The 23,845-nt window shown below is 59.7% G+C and overlaps 11 protein-coding genes across 11 annotated transcripts; 5 read left to right on the plus strand and 6 right to left on the minus strand.

Moving 5' to 3' along the window:
* Window positions 1-312: 312 nt before the first annotated feature.
* Window positions 313-1,658, plus strand: ACA1_184080 (PHDfinger domain containing protein; the record flags this gene model as incomplete). Its single annotated transcript, XM_004345956.1, has 8 exons — window positions 313-343; window positions 472-543; window positions 613-800; window positions 860-926; window positions 1,037-1,106; window positions 1,180-1,324; window positions 1,431-1,485; window positions 1,597-1,658. The coding sequence occupies 8 exons, from the start codon at window positions 313-315 to the stop codon at window positions 1,656-1,658; spliced, it is 690 nt and encodes a 229-aa protein (XP_004346006.1).
* Window positions 1,659-1,755: 97 nt separating this feature from the next.
* ACA1_184090 (uncharacterized protein) lies at window positions 1,756-4,408 on the minus strand (the record flags this gene model as incomplete). The annotated part of the gene is made up of 10 exons (XM_004345957.1): window positions 1,756-1,902; window positions 2,035-2,205; window positions 2,396-2,569; window positions 2,676-2,749; window positions 2,849-2,926; window positions 3,032-3,530; window positions 3,634-3,708; window positions 3,869-3,953; window positions 4,081-4,151; window positions 4,244-4,408. The coding sequence occupies 10 exons, from the start codon at window positions 4,406-4,408 to the stop codon at window positions 1,756-1,758; spliced, it is 1,539 nt and encodes a 512-aa protein (XP_004346007.1).
* A 495-nt stretch (window positions 4,409-4,903) lies between these two features.
* ACA1_184100 (Hypothetical protein) lies at window positions 4,904-6,063 on the minus strand (the record flags this gene model as incomplete). Its single annotated transcript, XM_004345958.1, has 2 exons — window positions 4,904-5,074; window positions 5,182-6,063. 2 exons carry the CDS (start codon window positions 6,061-6,063, stop codon window positions 4,904-4,906), a joined length of 1,053 nt encoding a protein of 350 aa, XP_004346008.1.
* Window positions 6,064-6,929: 866 nt separating this feature from the next.
* On the plus strand, window positions 6,930-9,709 carry ACA1_184110 (uncharacterized protein; the record flags this gene model as incomplete). The annotated part of the gene is made up of 6 exons (XM_004345959.1): window positions 6,930-6,959; window positions 7,030-7,116; window positions 7,377-7,504; window positions 7,597-8,361; window positions 8,496-8,730; window positions 8,822-9,709. The coding sequence occupies 6 exons, from the start codon at window positions 6,930-6,932 to the stop codon at window positions 9,707-9,709; spliced, it is 2,133 nt and encodes a 710-aa protein (XP_004346009.1).
* A 580-nt stretch (window positions 9,710-10,289) lies between these two features.
* On the minus strand, window positions 10,290-11,624 carry ACA1_184120 (uncharacterized protein; the record flags this gene model as incomplete). Its single annotated transcript, XM_004345960.1, has 3 exons — window positions 10,290-11,303; window positions 11,392-11,486; window positions 11,558-11,624. The coding sequence occupies 3 exons, from the start codon at window positions 11,622-11,624 to the stop codon at window positions 10,290-10,292; spliced, it is 1,176 nt and encodes a 391-aa protein (XP_004346010.1).
* Window positions 11,625-12,022: 398 nt separating this feature from the next.
* On the minus strand, window positions 12,023-13,357 carry ACA1_184130 (arsenic (+3 oxidation state) methyltransferase; the record flags this gene model as incomplete). The annotated part of the gene is made up of 3 exons (XM_004345961.1): window positions 12,023-12,823; window positions 12,945-13,071; window positions 13,197-13,357. 3 exons carry the CDS (start codon window positions 13,355-13,357, stop codon window positions 12,023-12,025), a joined length of 1,089 nt encoding a protein of 362 aa, XP_004346011.1.
* Window positions 13,358-13,464: 107 nt separating this feature from the next.
* On the minus strand, window positions 13,465-13,914 carry ACA1_184140 (uncharacterized protein; the record flags this gene model as incomplete). The annotated part of the gene is made up of 2 exons (XM_004345962.1): window positions 13,465-13,692; window positions 13,819-13,914. The coding sequence occupies 2 exons, from the start codon at window positions 13,912-13,914 to the stop codon at window positions 13,465-13,467; spliced, it is 324 nt and encodes a 107-aa protein (XP_004346012.1).
* A 590-nt stretch (window positions 13,915-14,504) lies between these two features.
* ACA1_184150 (Myblike DNA-binding domain containing protein) lies at window positions 14,505-18,238 on the minus strand (the record flags this gene model as incomplete). Its single annotated transcript, XM_004345963.1, has 6 exons — window positions 14,505-15,021; window positions 15,178-15,296; window positions 15,374-16,199; window positions 16,279-16,444; window positions 16,548-17,970; window positions 18,173-18,238. 6 exons carry the CDS (start codon window positions 18,236-18,238, stop codon window positions 14,505-14,507), a joined length of 3,117 nt encoding a protein of 1,038 aa, XP_004346013.1.
* A 759-nt stretch (window positions 18,239-18,997) lies between these two features.
* ACA1_184160 (26S protease regulatory subunit 6B family protein) lies at window positions 18,998-20,696 on the plus strand (the record flags this gene model as incomplete). The annotated part of the gene is made up of 5 exons (XM_004345964.1): window positions 18,998-19,033; window positions 19,166-19,739; window positions 19,864-19,981; window positions 20,093-20,446; window positions 20,537-20,696. The coding sequence occupies 5 exons, from the start codon at window positions 18,998-19,000 to the stop codon at window positions 20,694-20,696; spliced, it is 1,242 nt and encodes a 413-aa protein (XP_004346014.1).
* A 257-nt stretch (window positions 20,697-20,953) lies between these two features.
* Window positions 20,954-21,163, plus strand: ACA1_184170 (pathogenesisrelated protein PR-6 type, putative; the record flags this gene model as incomplete). Its single annotated transcript, XM_004345965.1, is given in 2 exon segments — window positions 20,954-21,088; window positions 21,101-21,163. The coding sequence occupies 2 exon segments, from the start codon at window positions 20,954-20,956 to the stop codon at window positions 21,161-21,163; spliced, it is 198 nt and encodes a 65-aa protein (XP_004346015.1).
* A 994-nt stretch (window positions 21,164-22,157) lies between these two features.
* Window positions 22,158-23,197, plus strand: ACA1_184180 (protein kinase domain containing protein; the record flags this gene model as incomplete). The annotated part of the gene is made up of 2 exons (XM_004345966.1): window positions 22,158-22,550; window positions 22,628-23,197. The coding sequence occupies 2 exons, from the start codon at window positions 22,158-22,160 to the stop codon at window positions 23,195-23,197; spliced, it is 963 nt and encodes a 320-aa protein (XP_004346016.1).
* Between the last annotated feature and the right edge of the window lie 648 nt (window positions 23,198-23,845).

Here is a 23,845-nt window from a genome sequence, read left to right on the forward strand (position 1 = left end):
ATCTCACACCTCTACTTCTACTTCCTCCACCATCTGTCCCTCGTGTACATACACGTCCCCAACTCTCTCTTCATTCTCCACCGCGATGTCGGTTCCCCTTACAGCGAAGTCTGCAGATGTATATAAATCGTTATTCCTTCCACCTCACGTTGTGCTTGGTCGTTAGAGTCCACTGAGTGATTGCTTGACTCCTCCCAGCCGAGTGCGTGTGCGGTCGAGCGCGTGCGGCAGATTGCAGCGCCAAGCGAAATTTCTGCGCCTCATAGAACCGTTGAGGGCTGCGCAGATTGAACCACAAATTGGCCCAACTCAATGAGCACCTATCTCGAGAAGTATTTGGAGAGTACGTTCCATCGCCTTGGCCTTCGCATTATGGCGATTGCGTCCATGAACACAATTTTCGACCTTTCCAGCATGTGATGCTCTTATCATCTTCCACAATTTAATTGCATCATCTGTGCTGCGCCGCAGGCATCGCAAATCTGCCGCATGAAGTGAAGCGCAACTTTGCGCTCATGCAGGATCTGGACCAGCAGACGCAAGGTACCTTGTTGTCGACGAGCCCCCAACCTCACATATGGCTGACACCGACGCCGGCCGCGGCCTCACCAGGGACGATGGACAAGCTCGAGCAGTCGTCGCGCGCCTACTTGAAGAGGAAGGCCAAGGACGCGTCGGTGGCCGACGATCGGGCTCTACAGAAGATACGGGACGACTTCAAGCGCGCGATGGAGACGGGCGACGAGAAGATCGAACTCGCCGCCCAAACCTACGAGCTGGTGCGAAGCGCGTTCGATTACGTGTGTCGTGTCGTTGGGCGTGTGCGGTGGTGCTAAATTGTGTGAATGCCTTGAGCCAGGTGGACAAGCACATTCGCCGGCTCGACGCTGACCTGAAGAAGTTCGAAGCCGAGCTCGAGCAACAAGGTGATCACTGCTGTGCGGCACGCGTGAAGCGCGATTGTGGCGCGCGCAACGCGATGCATTCACACCGAGACACCGAGACTCACATTCGTGTGCTCTCTTTTGGTCACCAGAAACCAAGGGCAAAGGCAAGGGCACCAAGGCGTCCAAACACAAGGAAAACGGCAAGGGACAAAAGAAGAGGTGTGTGTCGTGTCGTGTCGTGTCGTCCAGGCTTAGTGTGCTTACACGTGTCTTCTTTGCGCTGCTCCGCTAGCGTGCGGGCAAGCGAGCTTCCGCCGGACGCGGCGCCGCGGCTGTTCAACGTGGACATCGACATGCCCATCGACCCCAACGAACCAACCTACTGCATCTGCAACCGCGTCTCCTTCGGCGAGATGGTAGGCTGCGACAACCCCGACGTACGCGCCCGGCTCCTCGCCCTCATCACTCCTTCCCCCCCCCCACGGCGCTGTTCTCGATAACTCTGCTCACTCGACTACATCGCTTGCTGGCCGCCGTGTGCAGTGCCGTGTGGAGTGGTTCCACTTTGAGTGCGTCGGTCTCACGAGCCCACCAAAAGGTTCCTCCCGCGCATCTTTTGTTGCGTGTGTGGTGTGCGTGTGTGTGTGTGTGTGTGTGTGGTGTGTTGTGTGTGTCGTGTCGTGTCTGACGATGTGCTCCCAACGCGCAGGCAAGTGGTATTGCAACGAGTGTTCGGTGGTGCGCAAGAAGCAGGGGATCATCAAAAAGTAAATTGGCCTATTTGCATTGTAACAAACACAAGAGAATGTAACAAAACAAAAGTATAAACAAAACAGGTGGTACGGGGTGGTGAGAATATGTGGTGTGGCTAGTGGTAGAAGGCGGCGGTGGCGTTGTGTGTGGCGTTGTGGTGGTTGAGTTCGCAGAGGTCAGCAAAGCCGGTGATGCCCTCGTCCGCAATCTGCAGCGCCCCCGTCACAATCATTGCCACACCGCTTCCCGCAATCACGAAGGCCTGCACACAAAACACGACACATACGACACGCACACGACACACGACACACGACACGCACAAACGTGACACACGATCAATGATGCGTTGCGGTGGCTGGAATGCAAGACCGGGGGGGGGGTAAGCGTAGCGTACGAGAAGGAAGGAGATGATGGAGCTCTTGTTGAATCGCTTCACGACGTATTGCACGCCGTACTGGCCGACCACGGCGGCGAGCACGCCCAGCACGAAGAACCACAGCGCCGGCTGCCAATTGAGCGCGCCGATTATGAAGTACTGCGATACTGTTGACAGGGCCGTGAACACCTGTGTCGTACCAACGCGCCGGTGAGCGTACGTGCGCGTAGCCATGTGTCGTGTGTCGTGCGTCGTGTGTCGTGTGTCGTGTGTCGTGTGTCGTGTGTCGTGTGTCGTGTGTCGTGTGTCGTGTGTCGTGTGTCGTGTGTCGTGTGTCGTGTGTCGTGCGGTGATGTGTGTCGTGTTGTGAGCGGCGTACGATGATGAAGGAAGAGGTGGCGGTGGCCACTTCGGGGGTCATCCCGATCTCGAGCATCACCGGGCCGTTGACCATGCCCGACCCGATGCCGAGGAACCCCGCGGCGGTACCGCCGATCGTCCCCGCGAACGGAATCAGGAAGAGCGACTTCACGCTCCACTGCACATCGCCTTCCTGTAGTCCCGACATCCCAGAGCGTGTGCGGCCGTGCGTGTGTGCGTGTGCGGTTGTGAGTGCTGTTTGGTCGGGACTCGCCACGAACACGGAAAGGTGAGCGCACGATGAAGGGCCAGCCGTTCCGTTTGCGGTACGAATAGATAAGCCGCGCGATGATACACGACAGCACCATGAACCCTGCAGAGGCCGACACGTCAGTTAGTTAGTTAAAAAAAAAGTTAAGGTGGCGCGTTTGCGTGTCGACATAGAGGACAGAGGGCGGCCGGAGAGAAATACCGAGCATGATGGGGAACATGACGCCCCATAGGATCCAGAAGTACATGCTGCACTTGACGATACCCAGGTAGCTCTCATCTGTATTCTCGTTAGTTCTGTTCACGTACCACCGCACACGCACACGCACACGCACACGCACACGCACACGCACACGCACACGCACACGCACGGGGAAAGAGATACCTGACTCGCCGCCGCCTCGCACGAAGACGATGGCAAACATGATGCACCAGACGATGGCCAGATAGAGGAACTTGACGGCGTCGTAGCACCACAGCGGCATGCAGGTCTCGGGCTTGTTCAACACCACTATGCCGCCGCCGCCTCCGCCCTTGCTTTTGCTTTTGCTCTTCTCGACGTTGTTGAAGTACCGCACGACCGGCTGCTGCGCCTCCTTGTCGAGCAGCGCCTCCTGCTCGGGCGTGATGTCATTGTCGTCGTTGACGCTGCTGCTGACGGCGCCGTGCAGCGAATGGGCGAGGCCCTTGGCGTGGGCGACGCCCAGGCTCTCCTTGCCGTAGGGGAAGGCCGTCGGGTGGTGGTGGCCGCCGCTGCCGCCGTCAGCGCCGCCGGGCATGTCGACGCCGCGGTCGATGCTGTCGGCCGTCGGGTTCACCGTCATGACTCGGTTTTGTCGCTCGGCCTCCTTGGCCACCTTCTCCTTCTTCCACAGTTTGATCGCCTGTACACGACATACGCACGACACGACACGACACACGACACACGACACACACAGTTGTGAGTTGCTACTGATTGCGCGCAAAGTGGGGTGGGGGAATGCGTACGGCGACAAAGGTTCGGTAGTCGACCAGGCCGAGCACCAATATGAGCAATATGAGGATGAGCCACTCTGGCAAGATCTTGGGGAGGGGAGAGAAAAGAGAGTCAAGGAAGAGCGCCATAGGCACAGCACAGCGAGCCAACAGCACAACACAGCCGAGCACAGCACAGCACACTCATCACACCATCGACCCAAAACGTTGAGCACTATCAAAAAGTAGAAGAGAAGGGGAAGGGTACGACGTAGACGAGGACTCCGACGGTGGTGCCTAATAGCGTGGTGGGTGTCATGACCATCGCTACATCGTAGTCGACCAGCGCTCGCCTGCTCGCCACACGTGATGTGAGTTGGTTGTGTGCGACCACACACACACACACACACACACACACACACACACACACACACACACACACACACACACACAGCGCGGGAGAAGGCAAAGGGGCTGTACCAGGGCGCTCGTGGGTGTCGCCGCAGCACGTTCACCAGAAACGAGCTGATGGCCACGCCCGCCACTGTCACCTGCATTGGTTGTGTTTGTTGGTGTGTGGTGTGTATGTGAGATAGAGATTAGTGTTATTTGATTAAAATCAATAAAAATAAAGCCAACGCACCTTGGAGAGGGGGATGGCTTCTTTGGCGGTGTAGCCGACGATGAGGATGAGCACGGGCACGTAGATGCCGCCTCCGCCAATCCCGACGGCGCCTGATAGAGCTCCGCCGACGAAGGCCAGCCCCGTGCCCAGGTACAGGCGCCACCCGAACAACAGTTCAGCCATCCTATGCGACACCTGGCTCGGCCCCTTCTTCTGCAGGCAAGTTCAATCGATTGCGAGATCGATTTTTTGTTCTACGCGGCAGGTAAAAAACAAAATAAATAAATAAATCTCCTGCGTCCGTCGCTGATCAGCCGCTTGCCAATCGATTGAAGCAGATGCACAGCCTGCCTCCTCGCCCCTGCTAGGCCGAGCAGTTTGGTGTGGTCGTGTCACCTCCTACACTCCGCCAACAATTCTGGAATGCGGGCCGAAGAATTCAAACCAGTCGGCTAATATTGTCGACATTCCAAGATGAAGAATGTGTTGGGTACCCATTCTGGGCTTCGTGTCGTGCGTCGTGAGTTGTGTAGTGCGTCGTGCGTTGTGTAGTGCGTCGTGTCGTGTGTCGTGTCGTGCGTGTGCGTGTGTACAAACAAACAGAGGTGATGGATAAGTTGTTTTCTTATTTACTGGAGAGGAGAGATGGTGAGGTGGAAGGAGGAAGGAGGGGAGACATTATGGGATGAAGGAGGCGAGCCAGTCGGAGTGGTCGGCGACGCCAAACACGACCTCGATGGAGATGAGGAAGATGATGGCCCACTCGAGCCTGGTCGACTTCTTCACGTGCACTTCCGAGCTCAGCATAGAATAGAAGTCATTAAACATCTTCAACTGCGAGTCCAGCACCTGTTGACACACACACGCACACACACGCACACACCACAGCACACGACACAGCACATGTGAGTTTCTCATCAAAGACGAGTGGTGAAGATGGTTGAGGTGGATGGGACCTTGGCGCGGTTCTTGACGCCGAGGTGGCTGTTGAAGATCTTCCAGGTGTTGGCCGACTCGGTGTCCTCCCAGAACTCGTCGGGGATGTCGGACACGAAGTCGGTCTCGCCGAGGTTGACGTTGACGAGGAGCTCCATGATCTTGCCCATCTCCTGGACGATCTTCTTGGGGCCGAGCGGGATGCTGCCGTTGCGGGCGAGGTAGTGCGACAGGGCCTGCATCTCCTGGAAGGTGTCCTTGACCTCCTTCTCGAAGTAGTCCAGCTTGATCGACTGCGCGAGCGCGAACGAGACCGGCCACTTGGCCGTCGAGTCGTCCTCCTTGAGAATGAGCTCGTCGTCCTCGGGGTCGACCGCCGTGTCGCTCCCGTAGACAAAGTCAAAGTCCTCGTACAGCTCTGTGCGCTCGCCCCGCTCGCACGCGCGGATGAGCTGCCGCACGCGGATGAAGTCGGCGTCGTCCACGTCCCAGCACACGAACGAGCCGAACGGGAAGATGTAGATCTCGCTGTCGTCCAGGCACCGGAGCCGGATGTACTTGCGGTCGCGTCGGATGTAGGAGATCTTCCACTCGGAGGCGATCACGTCGTCGGCGCGCAGCGCCCGGTAGAGCTTGTGCAGCACGTAGGCGTCGGCCGTGCAGTAGGCCAGGCACTTCTTCCGCTCCTCGCGCGCCCGCGGTCGGTTGTCCTCGTCGCGTTGGTCGCGGCCCATCTCGGCCCGCTCGAGCCGCAGCTGCTGCAGACGGCGCACCTCCTCTTCCTCCTGCTGCTGGCGGGCTCCCTCGGGGTCCTGCTCTTCATCAATGGCAGTACTAGTGGCCCGCCTGGCGGCTTTCTTCTTCGATGCTCGCTTGGCGGTGCCACCGTTGCTGCTCTCCATTGATTGCCTGGGTGGCGGCGTGTGGTGCTGATCTTCGCGGCCCATTTCGGCATCTTCCTCGGCCCGCTCCTCCTTCTCCTCCTCCGGCGTGCGCTGGGATTCTGCATCTCCTACGCTGCTGGTGGTGCTGGCGAAGAGGGGCGACGCGCTCGAGTGCCAATTTCTCCGAAATGAGGGGAAGGCCATCGCACCATTGCCTCGACCTGCGCAGCGAATGGAGCTCAAAATGTGCCGATGTCCCGCCTGCTGCGATGTCGCGAGGGAAGACGAGCATGCTGCTCGCTGCGCACGGAAGAAGGGTGAAGGAGTGAGGGTGGAGGGGAAACGTCCGAACCCTTGCCGAGCCGTGAGGAAAGGACCTCGCGTCGCAGCATTCGCTGCTCGCTTCATCTTTTGCTTCGTTTCGTAAAAAGAAAAGTGGCGAGAAAACATGAGCGTCTCAGAAAAGCAGCAAAGAAAAAGTTGGAAAAATTGTGAAATGTCGTGAATGCGATCCGGCCACATCGGCCCATAACTCGGCGAAGCGGACGAAATTTGGTTGAAAATGACGCAGTTAGAGTTCGCGGTTCAGGGAAATATTCGAAGCAGGTTGCTGGCAAGGTGGTGAGAAAGACCAGAAGCAACCCGCGAGGCTAAAACGACCCAACAGCCCAACGACGAAACAACCAACAGTGGTGGCAGTGGTAGCGGAGCGTAGTAGTAGTAGAACTTACGTGTACTCAACAGAGAACAAGTTTGGCGGCTGGCTTCGTCAGCAGCTGGCCCAACAACCGACCTTACAACCCGAACCATCACGTCGCTACTTGGCATCGCAAGACATCAATCCATTTACAAAACACAGCATTCATTCTTCCCCAAGCAGCAGCATGGCCTCCACAGCGTCCCCTCTCAAGCAGGTACGTGAGTAACAAGAAGGCACCCTTCACTTTGATCTCCCTACTCACATCTCCATTTTGGCACACCAAGGCGGGCGATTTAGGGAGGGAAGCCGAGGAGGCGGCAGCCAACGGTCTCTTTGAGGAAGCCACCCGCAAGTACCTCCTCGCCGCCCAGGTACTTACACTTCCCCCACTTTACATTAATATTTTGTTTTTATTTTTGTGTAGATAATATTTATTATTATTTATTCGTACGCCACACCACGTACGGACGAGGCACCTTCCTTGGCTCTTTTTTTTTTCTGTAGAAGAAGATGGCCAACGTTGAAGAGCACACCCTCTAAGTCATCTTGAGCCCCTCTCGACCTTCTCCCCGCCGCGATAACTCCTAACACATGTCACATGACCCCTCACCACCAACCAACACCTCATCAGTGCTTCGTGGACGCGACGAAGCACACGGCCGATGCGCAGATGATCCAATCCCTCAACCTGCTCGCCCAGACGCACAGGAACAGGGCCGAAGAACTTCAGCTCTATCTCGAAGCCGCCAAGACCCTCCAGTACGCGCGCACACAATGCCGCACACGACGCAACACGCAACACGCAACACGCACCACACGTGTGCTGATTTGATCGTGCGACGTGTGGCTAGGGCGAGTGGCGGAGACTCGTACTACCAGGGCAGCAGCTTGAGCTACTCCAACGGGTACGACAGCGGCGACGACGACGACGAATACGACGATGAGCCCGGCCAGCACCACCGTCAGCGCGGCGAGGGTCCGACCTATTGGGAGGGCGAGGACATGATCTACGCGCGGTCGTCGTCCCCGTTCGGCTCCTCCGACCCGCTTCTCTTCGTCTTCACCAAGGACGACGCGCGCCCGGCGCCGGCCATGGTCGAGTCGCAGTTCTACGAGATACGGGGCCGCGACCCAGCGGCCGCCGGCGGCAACAGCGAATCGGAGTCGAGCCCGGGCTCGTCGTCGTCATCTTCATCGTCGACATCGACATCAACGTCGACGTCGTCGTCATCTTCGTCGTCGGTCAACAACAATAACAACGACGCCGAGTCGATCATGTTCAGCGTGGACGGCAGCTCGGACGAGTTTATGTCGACGTGGCAGCGCATGCTGATGGGCATGGACCGGCTGCTCGACATCCTCCCGCGCTCCACGATACCCTTTGCCGCCGCCGGCCCGGCGTCGCCGTCACCCACCGGGGAGCGCCGAAGTCCCCAGGCGGCCCGGGCCGACCACAACGCGCAGCCTGCGGGCCAGCTCGGATCGAGCGGCGATGCCGGCGCCGGCCGGGTGGCCGAGTCCTTCGTGCTGGTGCCCTCCTCGCGTTCGCGTTCGCCCTCGCCCACGTCGCCCACCGACTCGGCAGCGATCTCGCCCGCACCCGCCCTGCAGGGAAGGTACCCAATCGCACTCCCTCTCTGACACCGCCACTCTGGCTTGCGCGCGTTCAAGAGACCGAGCTGACGTGTCGTACGCGTGTCGTGTCGTGTCGTGTGTCGTGTGTCGTGTCGTGCCTGTTTTGGTGGTTCAGCGTGTTGGACTATTCGGGGCTCAGCAAGGAAGATATGCTGCGTGAGCTCCAGCGTCTCAACCAGGCCGTCGAATATCTGCGCGCCGAGAACGCCGCCCTGGTCAAGGCACAGGAGGAAAAGAAAGAAGCGACGCGAGAAAACGAAATGCTGAAGGAGAGCATTCTGCGATTCCGCACCGAGTTCGAAAAGCAGACGCACCAGCTTCACCAGGCCCAGCCCGTCAAGCTCTCCAAGGTACCCCCTTAGACTTACACTGACACGTTTCTTCTTTTCTTTTCCTTTTCCTTTTCTTGTTGGTTGGGCTCATCGCGTTTCGATACAACAGAGCATCGTGGGCGGCACGAAGCGAAGCGTCCACCCGACGAACCCGCTCGCGCACTCGGCGCTGTCGTCCGGCGGCCACAGGGCGCACCACCGCTCGGTCGCTCCGCACCACAATTACCACCCATCGGGCGCCCTCCACTCGGGCCGCTCGCTCTCCTCGTCGTCATCGCACTTCGCATCGGCCTCGGCCTCGCCGCCGCCCGCCGCCTCCGCCAAGAACCCGTCGTCGTCCCTCGGGCTCGACTCGGCGCTGTCGCCGTCGCTGTCGTCGTCGGCATCGTCGGCCCAATCGACAGCGATGATGACGTCAGCCGCGTCGCCGCTGTCGGCGTCGATGTTCTGGATCCAGAACATACAGATGAAGCGGCTCAAGGAGCTCGAGGAGCGCAACCGCGCGCTGGCCAAGCAGCTCAAGCAGCTCCGCAAGCAGGCGAGCGGCAGCGACAAGAAGGTGGCCGCGCTCGAGGAGGAGAACCGACGACAGCGCGAGGTCATCGACAAGTACGACGAGAAGTGGAAGAAGCTCGAACGCAGCGCGCGCGAGAAGATGAAGCAGCGACGAGAGAGCCTGTCGCGCACGTCGTCGTTGCCGGCGCCGCCCGCCGGCGGTGGTGGTGGGTCGACGTCGTCGTCCACCATCCCCGGCTCGCTGTCCGAGGGCAGCGGACTGCCCATCCTCGCCATCCCGGCCCTGTCGTCGTCGCCCTCGGGGTCGATGACGTCGATGCACTCGCCGGGGTCGTCGCCTATCTCGTCTCCGCTGTCGTCGTCCCCTTCGTCGTCGTTCCTCATGCACGCCGCGTCGTCATCGCTCCTCTCGCCCTCCTCCTCGCTCTTCCTCAACTCCTCTTCCATCGCCGACGACGCCGGCCGAGGACGCGAACACTGACGATGGCACCGATGCTGATGTACAGAATGCATGAAACAAACAAACAAACAAACAAAAACAATGTAGCTACAGCAAAAGGAGTCTTGTCTCACGAAGTAAAGTACATCCATTCTCCCGCCGAGGTGGAGTGCCTCCCTTGGTTGGCTCACTCCTCGCGCGCACTTGAGCCCATTCCCGCTTCCACTTCCTTTCGCCGGCAGCGGCGTTCTTTCGTCGTCGAGGAGTGGGGAGGAGATGAGGGCAGAAATGCGGGCGTGGCGGTGATGAAGAAGATGCTGATGAAGCTGAGGGTGTGCTGGTGATGAACGACGTTGGAAGGAATGATAAATAAAAAATAATAGGAGGGTTGCCGTGGATGATGACCGGGAGGGTAATTACAGGTGATTCCACCTCGCGTGCGTGACGAAGTCGAAATGTGGTGTGGTGGTGGCGATGACGGCCGTCATTCCATCGTTCCAGTTGTTCCTTCTTGCTCGCTCTGCTCGTTTTCGTTGATTCGATTGGGCGGCTGATGAGGCGGTTTGGTCGTTTCCTCACTCCCTCCCTCCCCGCCGGAAGCTGTCGCGGTTGGGGTCCCCGATCAATCGCGAACGCCGCCCATCGACCAGGTGGTGCCCAGCGACGACAGGAGCGGGCTCTCCTCCGCGTAGTAGTGCGCGTCGCCGCCCGGTGAGTCCTCGAACGCGTCCGGCGACGACTCGACGTGCTGCTGCTGCTGCTGCTGCGCGCTGTTGACCGAGTAGGCCGCCCGCACGTACGCGGCCCCGGCGTAGCCCTCCTCCATGCCTCGCTCCCTGCCCGCGCCGCGACTGCCGCCGCCGACGCCAGCACCGGGGCCGCCGTAGCCGCCGCCGCCGCCGCCGTCGAGGTGGTTCTCGTAGCGGTGCATGGCGTCCTGGACCTTGTCGGCGAAGTCGAGGGCGTTGCCGGGGTTGGACTTGATCATGTTGAGCCACATGTCGGAGGCGCGGTTGCACTTGACGTAGACGCGGTAGGCGGTGAGCAGGCCGGCGACGAGGATGGCGACGCCGCCGACGACGCCCAGGGCGACGAGGAAGTAGAACCACCACTTCTCGTAGATCTCGTCGTCGTCGAGCACGGCGTTGGTGGCGCAGATGGCCTCCTCGACGGCCATCTGGCTCAAGGGTCCCGCGTAGCGCTTCCCATTGATGAAGATGACGCTCTCCACCTCGCCGTTGAGGCCCTCGGCGCTGGAGAGCTGGATGGAGCGATTGAGGAGGTAGGTCCCCTCCTTGGATTCCACGCATTCCTTCATCACCGACAAATCGAGGGCGGCCTCGATGGCGCATTTCTCGGCGTTGTCGGGGATGACGGTGTACTGCTGGCTCAGGCAGACGAGGAAGTTGAGATACTTGAGGTTGGCCTGGTAGTGCTCGATGGCGCACAGTTCCCACACATCGCCCACCACCTCGGGCTCGCCGTGCAGCGAATGGAAGGTGCCATTATCGTCGAGGGAAGCGATGTAGGCGATGCTCACGTGGAGATTAGCATGCGATCGTGCGAGAGGGGCCAGGGCGAGGACGGCGGAAGCCCCTCGCGAGCTCTTCGACATCATGTACAGATCTACTTGCTTCTTCTATACAATTGAAAAGCCTCAATGAGCGAAAATGCTACAGAAGTAGAAGCAATTGCCCGTATAGAAAATGCTTGCGGGTGCATACCTCATTGTCAGTTGTACAGGGGCATGGGCACAGCGGAGATGCCGATGGTGCGGAAGATCGAAGCAAGTTGTCTTCTCTGCTATCCGATGCATGGACTAAAGGTAGAACGAACGACGATTGACATAAGGCCCCTCTCCCAATCTTAGTAAATGAAGCAATTAGGTACCTGTTTCGACCGTCAACAGGCATATGAGAAGGAGGACCAAGAGGGAGCAAGGACTCTGCTGTGACATTAGCACCCTTGCCGAAATGGCATCAAATGCGGTCGAAATTCGTTGTGTGCGCGAGGAGCGAGGCCCAAGATGGAGATTGGCTGCCTTCTCCTCCCTGATGTGATGTGTGATCGATTGCGGTGTTGTGGTGTTTCGTCTGGCCGTGAAGCGAAATCAGTGGGCCCCAAAATTGGCCGCCTGTTGGGTGGTTTTGGCTGTCAACGCAAGAGACGAGACCGGGAGATTCGTGTGGCCAATGGCACCCTTGCCTCGATTGCACTGCGTTGAGTGGTCTGTCCACCGCCATCTCTGCTCTGTTCACCTTGCAACGCGGTTCTGCGGAGGGTTGCATTGCTTCCTCGCAGTGTGTCATACACCCACACTCCGCATCTCCTCGCGCCCACTCACACACCAGTGTGTCAGCAGCACGCGCCGCCCTTGGGCAACTCGCTGGTGGACGCCTTGTCCTTGGGGGCCGCACACGCGCCAAAGAGGCCGTAGTGTCGCTCGCGCGAGCCGACCACCTCGAAGTGCGGGCCGAGCCACGTCTTCCCGAGCATGTCGGCCGTGTTGCCGCACACCAGCACGGGCCGCCCGGTCTCGAACAGGTGGTGGTCGTCCAGCTGGTAGCTGCTGGCGTGGCCCTTGATCGTGCCCCGGTAGACGGCGTACTGCCCGTAGTCCTCGCACAGGGTCTCGAGGTCGGGCAGCTTGAACAGGCGGTAGGTGATTGAGTAGAACCGCGCCTCGCCGACCACCTCCCTGAGCTCCTCGTCGTCGACAGCGATGGGCGACGTCGACAGGGCACGCGGGTCGGTGAAGCCCACGGCGTGACACAGGCGCCGGAAGTCCTCGATGTACAGGGCGCCGGCCAGGCACTCGCCGAGCAGCACCTCGTGCGAGCGCACGCTTGGCGGCAGGCGACGGTCGCAGTAGACGTCGCTGAAGTAGAACTCGCCGCCCTCGCGGAGCACCTCGTATACGTTGGACAGGACGCGGCGCTTGTCGGGCGAGAGGTTGACCACACAGTTGGAGATGACGAGGTCCATCGACGCTGGCTCGATGCCCGCCTCGGCCAGGAACTCGATGTAGCCCTGCACGAAGCGCAGGTTGGGCCGGGCGTAGCCCAGCTTGGCCGTGTACTCGGCGACGTGCGCGTTGGCCACATCGAGCTGCTCCTTCGTCATGTCCACTCCCGTCACCGACCCCGATTGTCCCACCTATGTTGCGTCAAGTTGCTGAGTGAACCTACCCCACACCGCACGCACCATCGCACGCACCGCACGCACCGCACACACGCAACACTCGACAGCACACCGATTGATGGAGAGTAGGGGGTACCAGGTTCGCAGCAACGTAGCAATCGCGTCCTGACCCGGACCCCAGATCGAGCACGTGCAGTCCCTCGATGCCAAAGGGCAGCGGCGTGCCGCATCCGTAGTAGCGACTCGTGATCTCGTCCGGCACCCTGCGCAGAGGAGCGACGTAAAGAAAAACAAACAAAATAAATAGATACCACATAAAAAGAATAATAAAAAAAGCGACATACTTATCTCAGCAAAGGAAGCTCGTGAGAGGGGGGGGGGTGCGCACTGAACGAGGGCATCGCGGACAATCTTGTGCGGGCGATTGGAGGTGCAGCAGGCGCTGGTCTTGAGGTCCTTAGTGGAGCTCAGCACGCGCCCATAGTAGTTCTTCACCGACTCGTACACGCCCGCAGCGTTCTTGTAGTCGCCCTGCACCGTGCCTTCCATTGCCAACACTTCTTCAAAACGTTATTTATTTATTTTATGAAATATATAAAAGTCTGTGTTTCCATTTATTTTTATGAGGGTATGTACACGACGGTTTGTTGTTGTTATCACTTGTTCTGGCCAGCGTTGCCCTCTCGAGCAGAGCTCTGAGGGTGGTCGATGGTGCGGCCGACTCGCCCCAGCAGACGCCGCTTGTCGTCGGCCGTGAGGTGGCGCACGCTGGCTGCCTCGGCCTGGCGCTGGGCGTCGGTCAGCTCTTCGGCCTCCGGTTCGTTGGCCTTGAGATAGGCCATACGGTCCAGGTGTGGCTTCATCTGCAGCTGCCAGTAGGCCAACTGCATGCCAATGCGTAATCAAAAAAGATTAATTTACCTTTTTACCTTTTATCATTTCATTATCTTTAAATTGAAAAACAACAGATTATTGTACAACTGCACAGGGGTGGGCAGAAGGGCTCGTACCAACTTGGCGCCCCCGATCAAAAGGCCGACACCAACGATGGCGCCCGCTATTTTGAAATGGTTTCGCTTGGGCCTGTACGGTGGGCGTGCACTCATCCTCGCTCTCTGTGTCCCTGCGTACGCCTCCAACAAAGTCACCTGTGCTGGCCGTTACTCATGCGTACGCGTGCGTAGGTTGTGCGTTGTGTTTTGATTTTTAGTTGTCGGAAGAGTAGAAAGGAGAGGAAAAACGGCAGTACCGGACGAGTGGCGCAATAAGGCAGGCGGCTGTCGGATACGGCCATACTGCGCAGAAAGCACCGCTTCCCATCCGAACAGCGAAGTTAAGCTGCGCCAGGCGGTGTTAGTACTGGGGTGGGCGACCACCCGGGAATCCACCGTGCCGTATCCTCCTTTTTGCTCTCTTCACTTCCTTCCCTCGCCCGCACTCTCTCCTCCACCCTTTCATTTCTCCCACCTTGGCGTGATATGGTAGTGTGCCCACCTCGAACAATAAATAGGAGTTTATTTACAACCCTTCGATGGTGCGGCCGACACCACTGCCCAGAGCTCTGGGAAGGAGAGAGACGCAAGCCGCATAGAGCTGAGTCGCGCGTGACTTGCGTCTCTCTCCTTCCCAGAGTTCAGTCGCGCGCGGCCAAAACGTGCTGCTTACATCTCGCCTCTCCCTCACTCACCGTCGGTGTTCAATCCTCGCTTTCCAGGTCGTCCACGTCGAGCTCTCCCTCGCCGTCGCCGTCGTCGCCCTCACCTTCACCTTCACCCTCGTATTCGCCTTCGCCGTCTCCATCACCGTCGCCGTAGAGATCTAGACCTTCGTCTTCGATCTTCATCGCCACCCCATGCTGGTGCTGCTGATGGTGGTGGTGGGCGTGGCCGTGCACGTCCCCCGCCGAGCTCCGCAGATCCAGCTGCTCCCCGGTGCCACTCGGCCTGCCGCTACCACTTGTCTCCGCCTTCGTTGTCGGCATCATCGTCGCCGTAGCTGTGGTGGCCGTTGTCGGCATCATCGACGCTTCCCCGCCGCCGCCTTCCCCGGCCGTCGCTGCTGGCGCCAGCCTGAATTGGTGAGCCGCCGCACCGCTGCTGCCGGGCTCCTCTCGCTCTGACGGTGGTGGTTGGGGCCGGAAGGCATCTGGGCCGCCCACGTTCATACTCAACCACTGGCCGCCTTCGCCTTCGCCCTTGGAGCGCCGTCCTCGCCTGCTCTGGCTACTCGCGCACCACACGATCAGCACACAGCACACGCCAGATACACGACAGACGCCACACGCGGCACGGCACGGCACGGCACGGCACGACACGACACGACACGACACGACACGACACGACACGACACGAAGAGTCGTGATGACTTACATTGGTTTGGGTAGGTCCTGGATCTTGCCGGTCCTGATGAGGTACTGGCCGTGGCTTTGGACCTGCTCCCGTGTCTTGTTGGGCAGCGACTCGTGGATGGCCTTCCAGCTCTTCCCATGCTGTCCACCACCCACCACCCAATTAAGTCAGTAATGATGACGTCAGCATCATTCAAGCGGTTTCGGGCGAAGGGTACCATGCGATAGGCGCGCAGGAATTTGGCGTCGTCCTCGGGCGTCCACAGGGTACTCCGCCGGCCCTTCCGTCGCCGATCCTTGCCCGAGAGGCCCGTGCCGACCGAGAAGCCGCCGCCGCCGGCCGTGGTAGGCGACGACGACGGCGAGACGGGCGAGAAGTGGGCCGAGGGCGGCTCGAAGACGAATCCGGTCGTGGTCGTGGCCGTGGCCGTGGCCGACGGTGCGGTGATGTCCTTCTTGGCAGACGCCAGCTGCAGCAGCTCGCGCTCCTTCTCTTCCTTGCTCTTCCGCCCGCGCTTGCGCTTCAGCGGCCGGTGGCTGGGGTCGTCGCTGCTGAAGTCGCGCACCGTAAACTGGGTGAAGGCCGCGGCTGTGGTGGAAGACGACGATGGGCGTCGCGGCGAAGGCGTGCTGGCGGTGTGCTGGCCGCCGCCTGCCTTCGGCAGGTTGTCGACGTCGATGCCGCCCGGCGTGTCCAGCAGCATGTCACTGGCCTCGTACTCGTTCGAGTCAAAACCGCCGCCGTAGGCTTCGTCCAGCAGATCGTCGTCGTCGTCGTAGATGTCGTCATCGGAGGCATCGAGCGACTCGAGCGTTTCGTGAAATGATCGCTTTCGCTGCCGCTTTTTCGTCCCGCTGCCGCCGCCATCACTGCCATGACGACCGGCTGACGACGATGACGAAGAGGTCGACGACGCCGCCGCCGATGCGGTGTGGCGGGTCGGCTGTCGAGCGGCGGGCGTTTGGTGGGTTTCCTTTGCCTGCCGCGATGGCGGCATCAGCGAGTACGTCGATTGCTCCTGGGTCTCGAACATCTGCACAAACCTACGCGGATGATACGCACAGAGGGTTGCGTCAATTCATTGCGAGACGTGTGTGTCGTTGTGTGTGTGTGTGTGTGTACCGTTTGCGGTATTTGGCGAGGACGACATTTTGCTTGAAGATGAGGTGCTCCTTCTCCTTGAGCTCCAGGATCAGGCGCATGTTTTGGTTCATCAGCGTGGCGTTCTTCTTTCGCAGAACGATGTTCTCTCGCATCAGCTCCACGTTTTCGGCCATGACAGCATTGTCTGCACAGACCACAACCCGCACCGTTAGTTAGTACTGTGAGCTAACACACGACACAAAATACATGACACAACACAGCGGCCGGAGACAAAGCGTGTGGCGTACTCGGGGCCGGTCCGCTGGTGCTGGCACTGCTGGGACGGGGAACGGTCGGTTCGGCCTCCGCCGAGATGACAGCAGCTGGCGGCGGTGCCGGAGCTGTCGATGGCTCGACGCCGCCCGGCGACGCGGCCATGGTCACCTTTGCGGCCGTGCTCGCGGTCGTCGTGGTGGTGGACGTAGTGCTCGCGGCCACCGCCATTGTCGCCGTCGAGCCGGGCACGGGCTTGGCCAGCTGGAACGCGCCGAATGCGCTCGGGGCGTTAGCGTTGCTGTTGGTGTCGATGGGGTAGTCGGTCTTCCTCCGCTTCTTCTGGCTCTTCGCCGCCTGGGCCGCTCTCTCCTCGTGTCCGTTGTCCTTGGCGCCGGCGCTAGCAGCGGTTGCGGTGCCGGCGCTGACCGGCGCAGGACTCGCAGGCAGCAGGTCCCGGGTCGGCGAGGGGTGTCTGTTGTTGGCGCTCGTCGCGGGTGGTTCCGCCGACGCAGAGACAGACCCGGCTGCGGGCGAGGAGACCACCGCAGCCACGGTGGCCGTGGCCGTGGTGGCCGTTGTCGCCGCGGCTGAGCGCTCCAGACTCGCGGAAGATGACGACGACGTCGACGAGGCAGAGCTCGACAGCGCCGAGAGCGACAATGGCGCCGAGTTCGACAGCGGCGTCGACGACGATAGGGGCGATGGAGTCGAGGAGGAGGCCGAGGGCACGGGCGGCGGCGAGAGCGGCAGGCTGCTCACCGGTGCCGTGCTCGGCGGCGACGGCATGGAGGCGGGCGACATGGTCACTGGCGCAGTCGGCGGCGTGCGCTGCTGTCGCTGCATATGCTGTTGCTGCTGGATGGGCGACAGCGGGTGGTGGAGGTGCGTGGGCTGCAGGTGGCCGTGGCCGTGGCCGTGGCTGCCGTAGGGAGAACCGGGCAAGCCCTGCTGCGGTTGGAGTGGCTGCTGCTGTTGCTGCTGCGGGTGGGCGTGGCTAAGGCCGAGTGCCGGGTGCTGCATGTCGTGGCCCATCAGCATGTGCGACGAAGGACCGAACCCGAACGGAAACCCGGCGCGGCCCTGCTGGTGCTGCTGCGCCTGGTGCATATGCTGCTGGTGCTGGAGGTGGTGGAAATGGCCGGGGCCGGCGCCCATCAGGCCACCCGAGGGATCAGGCGACATGTGGTGCTGCTGCTGTTGTTGGTGGCGATGATGCTGGTGGAGCTGGTGCTGCTGAAGCTGGTGCGGGTGCTGGTGAGACTGCATGTGATGTGGCATCAGGTGCGAAGGGCCTACACCCGACAGTGGCGGCAGGTGGAGGCCGCCGGCGTCGGGCGACATCAGCGACGACGATGACGATGGAGCCATGCCGAGCATGCGACTGCCGGGCATCGATGCGGGCTGTCCGCCGTGCAGTCCCAGCGGGTCGCTCGTGTAGTTGCTGTAGTCCCCCAACTGGTGGTGGCACGTGAAACACACAAGCCAACGAGGGGCGAAAGGGAGGGTTGAAAGAGAGGGGGGGGGGTGAGAAAACAAACGTAGAGAAAGTAGAAGAAGCCGTGAGGAGAGCAAGAGCGAAGGAAGAAGGACGGATTGCAGAGTGGGGTCTGGTTTGAGAGAGAAACGTGCAATCCACAAAAATGGGCAGAGAGGCTACCTTTTCATCGCCGAGCATGCTGGGATCTTTGCTGTGATCGCCCATTCCGCTGCCGTAGCCATCCATCCCGTGATAATCGCTGGGTAGAGAGATCGTGGGCGAGTTGGGTTTCGCGCTTGCGAGGGACCGGATTGAGCTCAGCGAACGATTTGAAGGGTGTAATGCGCTCTGCCGATCGCGCTGAGCATGAAGCTTGCCTCACTTTGCCTTCGCTCTCCTCCTTGCGTTTTTGATTGCAATGGCTACGCGAAAAGGGGCCTAAAGGCGACCGGCGAGCGGTAACGTGTGCAAGAGGCCACAGCCCCCGAGGGTACTGCCCAAACAATTAATAGTGGAATAAAATAATTAGAAAAAAGGAAAATGCACAACTGGTGTTTGAGACGCAGACTGGCTTTTACTCACGCCAGACACAACTTCATCTTCTCCGAGATGTGGAAGGAGGGCGGCATCACCGTCTACTCCACCCGCCAGTTCCTCGCCGACCGAGCACTCGGCCTTTGCTTCTGGCGGAAGCGGTGTTTGTTTTCTTGTCGGACAAGTTCCGCTGGGCGTCAGTGCACCACGGCAGCGACTTTGCCACGATCGGACCTCTCAACTTGCGCACCGACACGGATGCTCAGCACATGGTTGGTACGTGTGTGGGATGAAGTTTAAGCCACAGAGTTTGTCTGGCGATCCTGGTAGATGTTCGTCTTTTTCCCTGTTTGCAGCGCCACCTTAAATTCAGGCCAGCAAAATGGTGGGTGGCAAAGAAAGAGAGTTTCAGATTGGGAGAGAGACATCAAATCAATTCAGAAGCAGCTGACTTGCGTAGAGGCATAAAACATGGAAGAAATCGGACTCGCCCCCTCTGGCTCGCAGGTGCGTGAGTGCATCGCTGTGTGGAACGGAGTGCGGTAGATTGCTTGTTGCTCGACATGGGCAGATCTCTGCGTCGTGTTTGAGTGTACGCCAACGATGATGGCTAATCGTGAATCCTGCAACCGCGCGCAGACGATGGTTATCGATTCTCCTCACAGTGCGATGGACATCGAAACCAAGGAAGAGCGAGAAGACGATCTCTACCTCACACTCAAGGACTATGAGAAGCAGCTGCGATTCCTCGAGATCCAGGAGGAGTACGTCAAGGATGAGCACAAGAATCTCAAGCGCGAGCTGCTGCGCGCCCAGGAGGAGGTCAAGCGCATCCAGTCGGTGCCGCTCGTCATCGGCCAGTTCCTGGAGATGATCGACCAAAACACGGGCATCATCGGCTCCACCACTGGCTCCAACTACTACGTGCGCATCCTGTCCACGATCAACCGCGAGGAGCTCAAGCCCGCCGCCTCGGTGGCTCTGCACAGACACTCGAATGCGCTCGTCGACATCCTGCCGCCCGAGGCCGACTCGTCCATCCAGCTCATGGGTGCTGGCGAGAAGCCCAACGTGACCTACCAGATGATTGGCGGTCTCGACATACAGAAGCAGGAGATTCGGGAGGCCGTCGAGCTGCCCCTCACACACTTCGACCTCTACCGACAGATCGGCATTGACCCGCCTCGTGGTGTGCTTCTCTACGGCTCGCCTGGTACCGACTCCCCTCCCTGCTTCTCTCTTGGTTGCACTGTCTTCGTTACTCCCATCTCTTCTTGTTGTGCTTCTGCTTCTCACTTCTGCATGCATTTCTCTGCATTCGCTCGTGCCCGTTGCAGGTACGGGTAAGACCATGCTGGCCAAGGCCGTGGCGCACCACACATCCGCCTCCTTCATTGCCGTGGTCGGCTCCGAGTTTGTACAGAAGTATTTGGGTGAAGGCCCACGCATGGTCAGGTACGCATTCACCGTCACAACTACCTTTATCTTTATCACCTTCGCAGCACTCCTCTCCTCTCCTCTCCTTCATGAAGCTTTGCTGAGTGTGTCCTCTCCTCGCCCGTACAGGGACGTGTTCCGTCTCGCCAAGGAGAACGCGCCGGCGATCATCTTCGTGGACGAGGTGGACGCCATCGCCACCAAGCGTTTCGACGCCCAGACCGGTGCCGATCGCGAGGTCCAGCGTATCCTGCTGGAGCTGCTCAATCAGATGGACGGCTTCGACCAGAGCGTCAACGTCAAGGTGATCATGGCCACCAACCGCGCCGACACGCTCGATCCCGCGCTTCTGCGCCCCGGTCGTCTCGACAGGAAGATCGAGTTCCCTTCGCCCGACAGGCGGCAAAAGCGTCTCATCTTCTCCGTCCTCACCGGCAAGATGAACCTCAGCGAAGAGGTCGATCTCGAGGACTACGTCTCCAGGTACACTCTCTTCATCATCACCTCTTTCTTCGGGTCTGCGCGTGGCTCACAACACACAAACGCACAACAACAACAACAACAACAACACAGGCCCGACAAGCTCTCGGGTGCCGAGATCAACGCCATCTGCCAGGAGGCGGGCATGCAGGCCGTGCGCAAGAACCGCTACGTGATCCTGCCCAAGGACTTCGAGAAGGGCTACAAGTCGGTGGCCAGGGGCGGCGGCAACGAGTTCCTCTTCTACCAGTGAGCAGTGGTCGACCGCCAGCTGACCTCTCTCCTCTATACTAATGCATGGTCTCCCTTGCCCCACCTCTTCTTCTTCTTCAGCTCCTTGTTTTGTTGTTCTTCTTGATGAACATAGCCCTTCTTTCGCAGTTTGCCCACCACCACCTTAATGTGGCGCTCGGTCGGGGGTAAAATCCGGCCACCGGTTGAAGAGGTTGGAATCACAGTGCCCCTGCTCGAGCTTGCGCACAGCGGCAGGTCATCCAAGCGAGCAAGAAGATGAGCAAGAACAGCTGGCCCGAGGTGGTGGGAATGAGCGGAGAGGAGGCGCAGGCGCTGGTGGAGGCCGAGGAGGGCGTCAAGGCGCAGCTCGTGCCCGCTCCTGGGGGCGTGGTGCCCAAGGACCTGGCCATGGTGCGCGTGCAGTCGCGCGTCCGCATCTACGTCGACAACGAGGGAAAGGTGGTGGAGGCCCCCAAGCGAGGATAAGGCTCAACAGCAAACGCAAGATGGTCGGTTCCGCTCTGTCTCAGGTCCCTTCCGCCAACAACAGTTGCCTCTTTCACACTCTCAGATCCACGGTCCACCGATGACAGTTTGCGCTAGTCCATTTCTCCAGCCAGGGGCAACCACGGCGTCAAGCCACCGACAGTCTCACCCATTCATCCTGTAGAACTGTGCTGGCTTTCTCAAGCGCTTTGTGTGGTGGTAGTTCGCACCCTGGTGGGTGATCCCTTCTTGCGTTTCCTCGGTCTGATCCTCCCAGGATCGACGCTGAACCAAGAACACCTTCGTTCCTGCGGTCTCTGTTTGAATTGAATCTTTGCTCCGCGCCGATCTCTCGCTCAACTGTCAGAGGTGCTGTCGAGTTCTCCAGTCCCTTCCACCCACCCTCGGTCCTTCGCCACCTGAGATTCGAGAAATTCATTTTCCTTTGTTTTTTCTTGCTGTCAACAATCTCACCATTATCTCCTTGCCGAAGTTGCTGATGTGTTCCCTTGGTCTTTCTTCGTCTTGGACATGTGTGGCATCGAACGAACATGGAGTGGCGTTGCTTCGCGATCCCAGCGAAAAGCCGGTCCAGTCTCGCCCTCCGGCTCCCCCGGCCCGGATGGTGGTGCCAGCCACCATCTTGTGACGCACTTTGCCCTCGTGGCGCGTCATTCGCATTTGCCCACACGAACGCCAAATCCACAGAAAGAACACACCCTGACCGCGCCCCGGACATTTCACCGGTGCGACGGCGGCCCGTGATTGGAGGCGAGCTTCGAGGTGGGCCGGAGGGTGGAAGACGAGATAGCGACCCCATCTGCCGCATGGGAGCCGACCTCTTGGCTCACGATAAAATGGGTCGGTGTGCGGGTTGAGTTCAACATACCAACAAGCAGCCATCAGCTCAAGCAAAGCCAAGCAGCTTCGCTCTCTCCTTCTCGCTCACTTCCAATTATTTATTTTATCTTATTGTTTCACTACACACTTCAAGATGGGCGACCACGTTCAGATGATTAAGAAGATTGGCGAGGGTTCGACCGGCGCCGTGTACTACGGCTCGTGCGTCAAGGCCAAGAAGAAGCTCGCCGTGAAGGTGGTCCGCAAGGTGGACTCGACCAAGGGCCGCCGTACCACCGAGCGAGCCCGCTCCGAGGCGGCCATCATGGCCGAGCTCGTCCACAAGCACATCTGCAAGTGCTACGGCATCGTCGAGAACCCCGACCACGTCTTCCTCCTGCTCCAGTTCGCCAAGGGCGGCGACCTCCTCGACCGCATCAACAAGCACGGCGCCTTCTCCGAGCGCGAGGCGCGTCGTGTCTTCCAGCAGCTGGTGCTCGCCGTCAGCTACCTGCACAACAAAGGCTACATCCACCGCGACATCAAGGTAAAAGCTCCACCCTCTACATGTCTCTACACTCTTCTTTTTACTAACATTTTATTTCTTTTTGTTTCTCTCTACAGCCTGAGAACGTGTTCCTTGATGAGTCGGGCAACGTACTACTTGGTGACTTCGGCTTCGCCACGGCCTGGTCGCCCGACGTGCACCAGACCGAGTCGGTGGGCACCTTCCCCTACGCGGCGCCGGAGCTGCTCCTGGGCCACGGCTACTGCGGACCCGAGGTCGACCTCTTCTCCCTGGGCACCGTGCTGCTGGCCATGCTCAGCGCCACGATCCCCTTCAAGGCCGACAGCGAGGAGGAGTCGTTCAAGAAGGTGCAGCTGGGCGACTTCAAGTCGGACGTGCCCATCTCCGTCTCGCCGTCGGCCGTCGACCTGCTCACGCGCCTGCTCGACCCCAACCCCAAGACCCGCATCACCATGACCCAGCTCTGCCAGCACCCGTGGATGAAGATGCGGCCCAAGACCGCCAGCTCCTCTTCGCCCAACAGCAAGTCCGCCACCGTCGGCGCCTCGCCCAGCCAGTCGTCGTCGTCCAACGGCCCGCTCTCGTTCTTCGCCGCCACCAAGAAGAGGCTCATGCGCGAGTTCAACTCCACGTCGGTCCCGATCCCCGTCTCGGCCAGCCGATGACCCACACCCTAACCGGCAGCAGCGCAACGACGATGACCACCACCCATTCAACTTCTCGCTAGCCGAGCCTCGGCCTCCGCTCGAGTCACTCCGCAGCGCGCCGGGCGACAATCCGCGCCCGCAGGCAGGCCCCATTCGGCTCGACCGACCGAGAGGGAGTCTCGCCACCCACCCGCCGTACAGTCAGCGAAGTGAGTCGGCCGACACGACACACCTCCTTCGCTTCCGACCCCACGAGCGAGCTCCTTATCCACCGGCACCCCACCACAACCAAACCCAGCACTGGCCCCCACCCGCAACGAGGAGGCCTCTTCGACCCCTTTGAGTCACCACCCAGCGCTTTGTGTGTTTCTTGTATGAAAACAAAACAACACAAGAAACAAATCGATGCAACAAACCAGCAACGTCTCTCCTTTCTCGTTCGACATTGAAGAGTGCCAGAGAGACACTCCCCCACGCGGCACGAAACACACACGCACGAAACCAGACGACCTCTTGCTCCTCTTGCTCCACCCGATACTCCGTTGGCAGAAAAGGTGTGGAAGACGAACTGCACCGCCAAATCCGGTCACCTTTTTTAGGGAAGCGGTTCATAGGTAACCACAGCGAAATAGGGCCGAAGTGTAACGACCCAGGCGTCACCTGGCC

Source organism: Acanthamoeba castellanii (assembly GCF_000313135.1).
Source record: "Acanthamoeba castellanii str. Neff unplaced genomic scaffold scf7180000084745, whole genome shotgun sequence".
Taxonomy (NCBI): domain Eukaryota; phylum Discosea; order Longamoebia; family Acanthamoebidae; genus Acanthamoeba; species Acanthamoeba castellanii.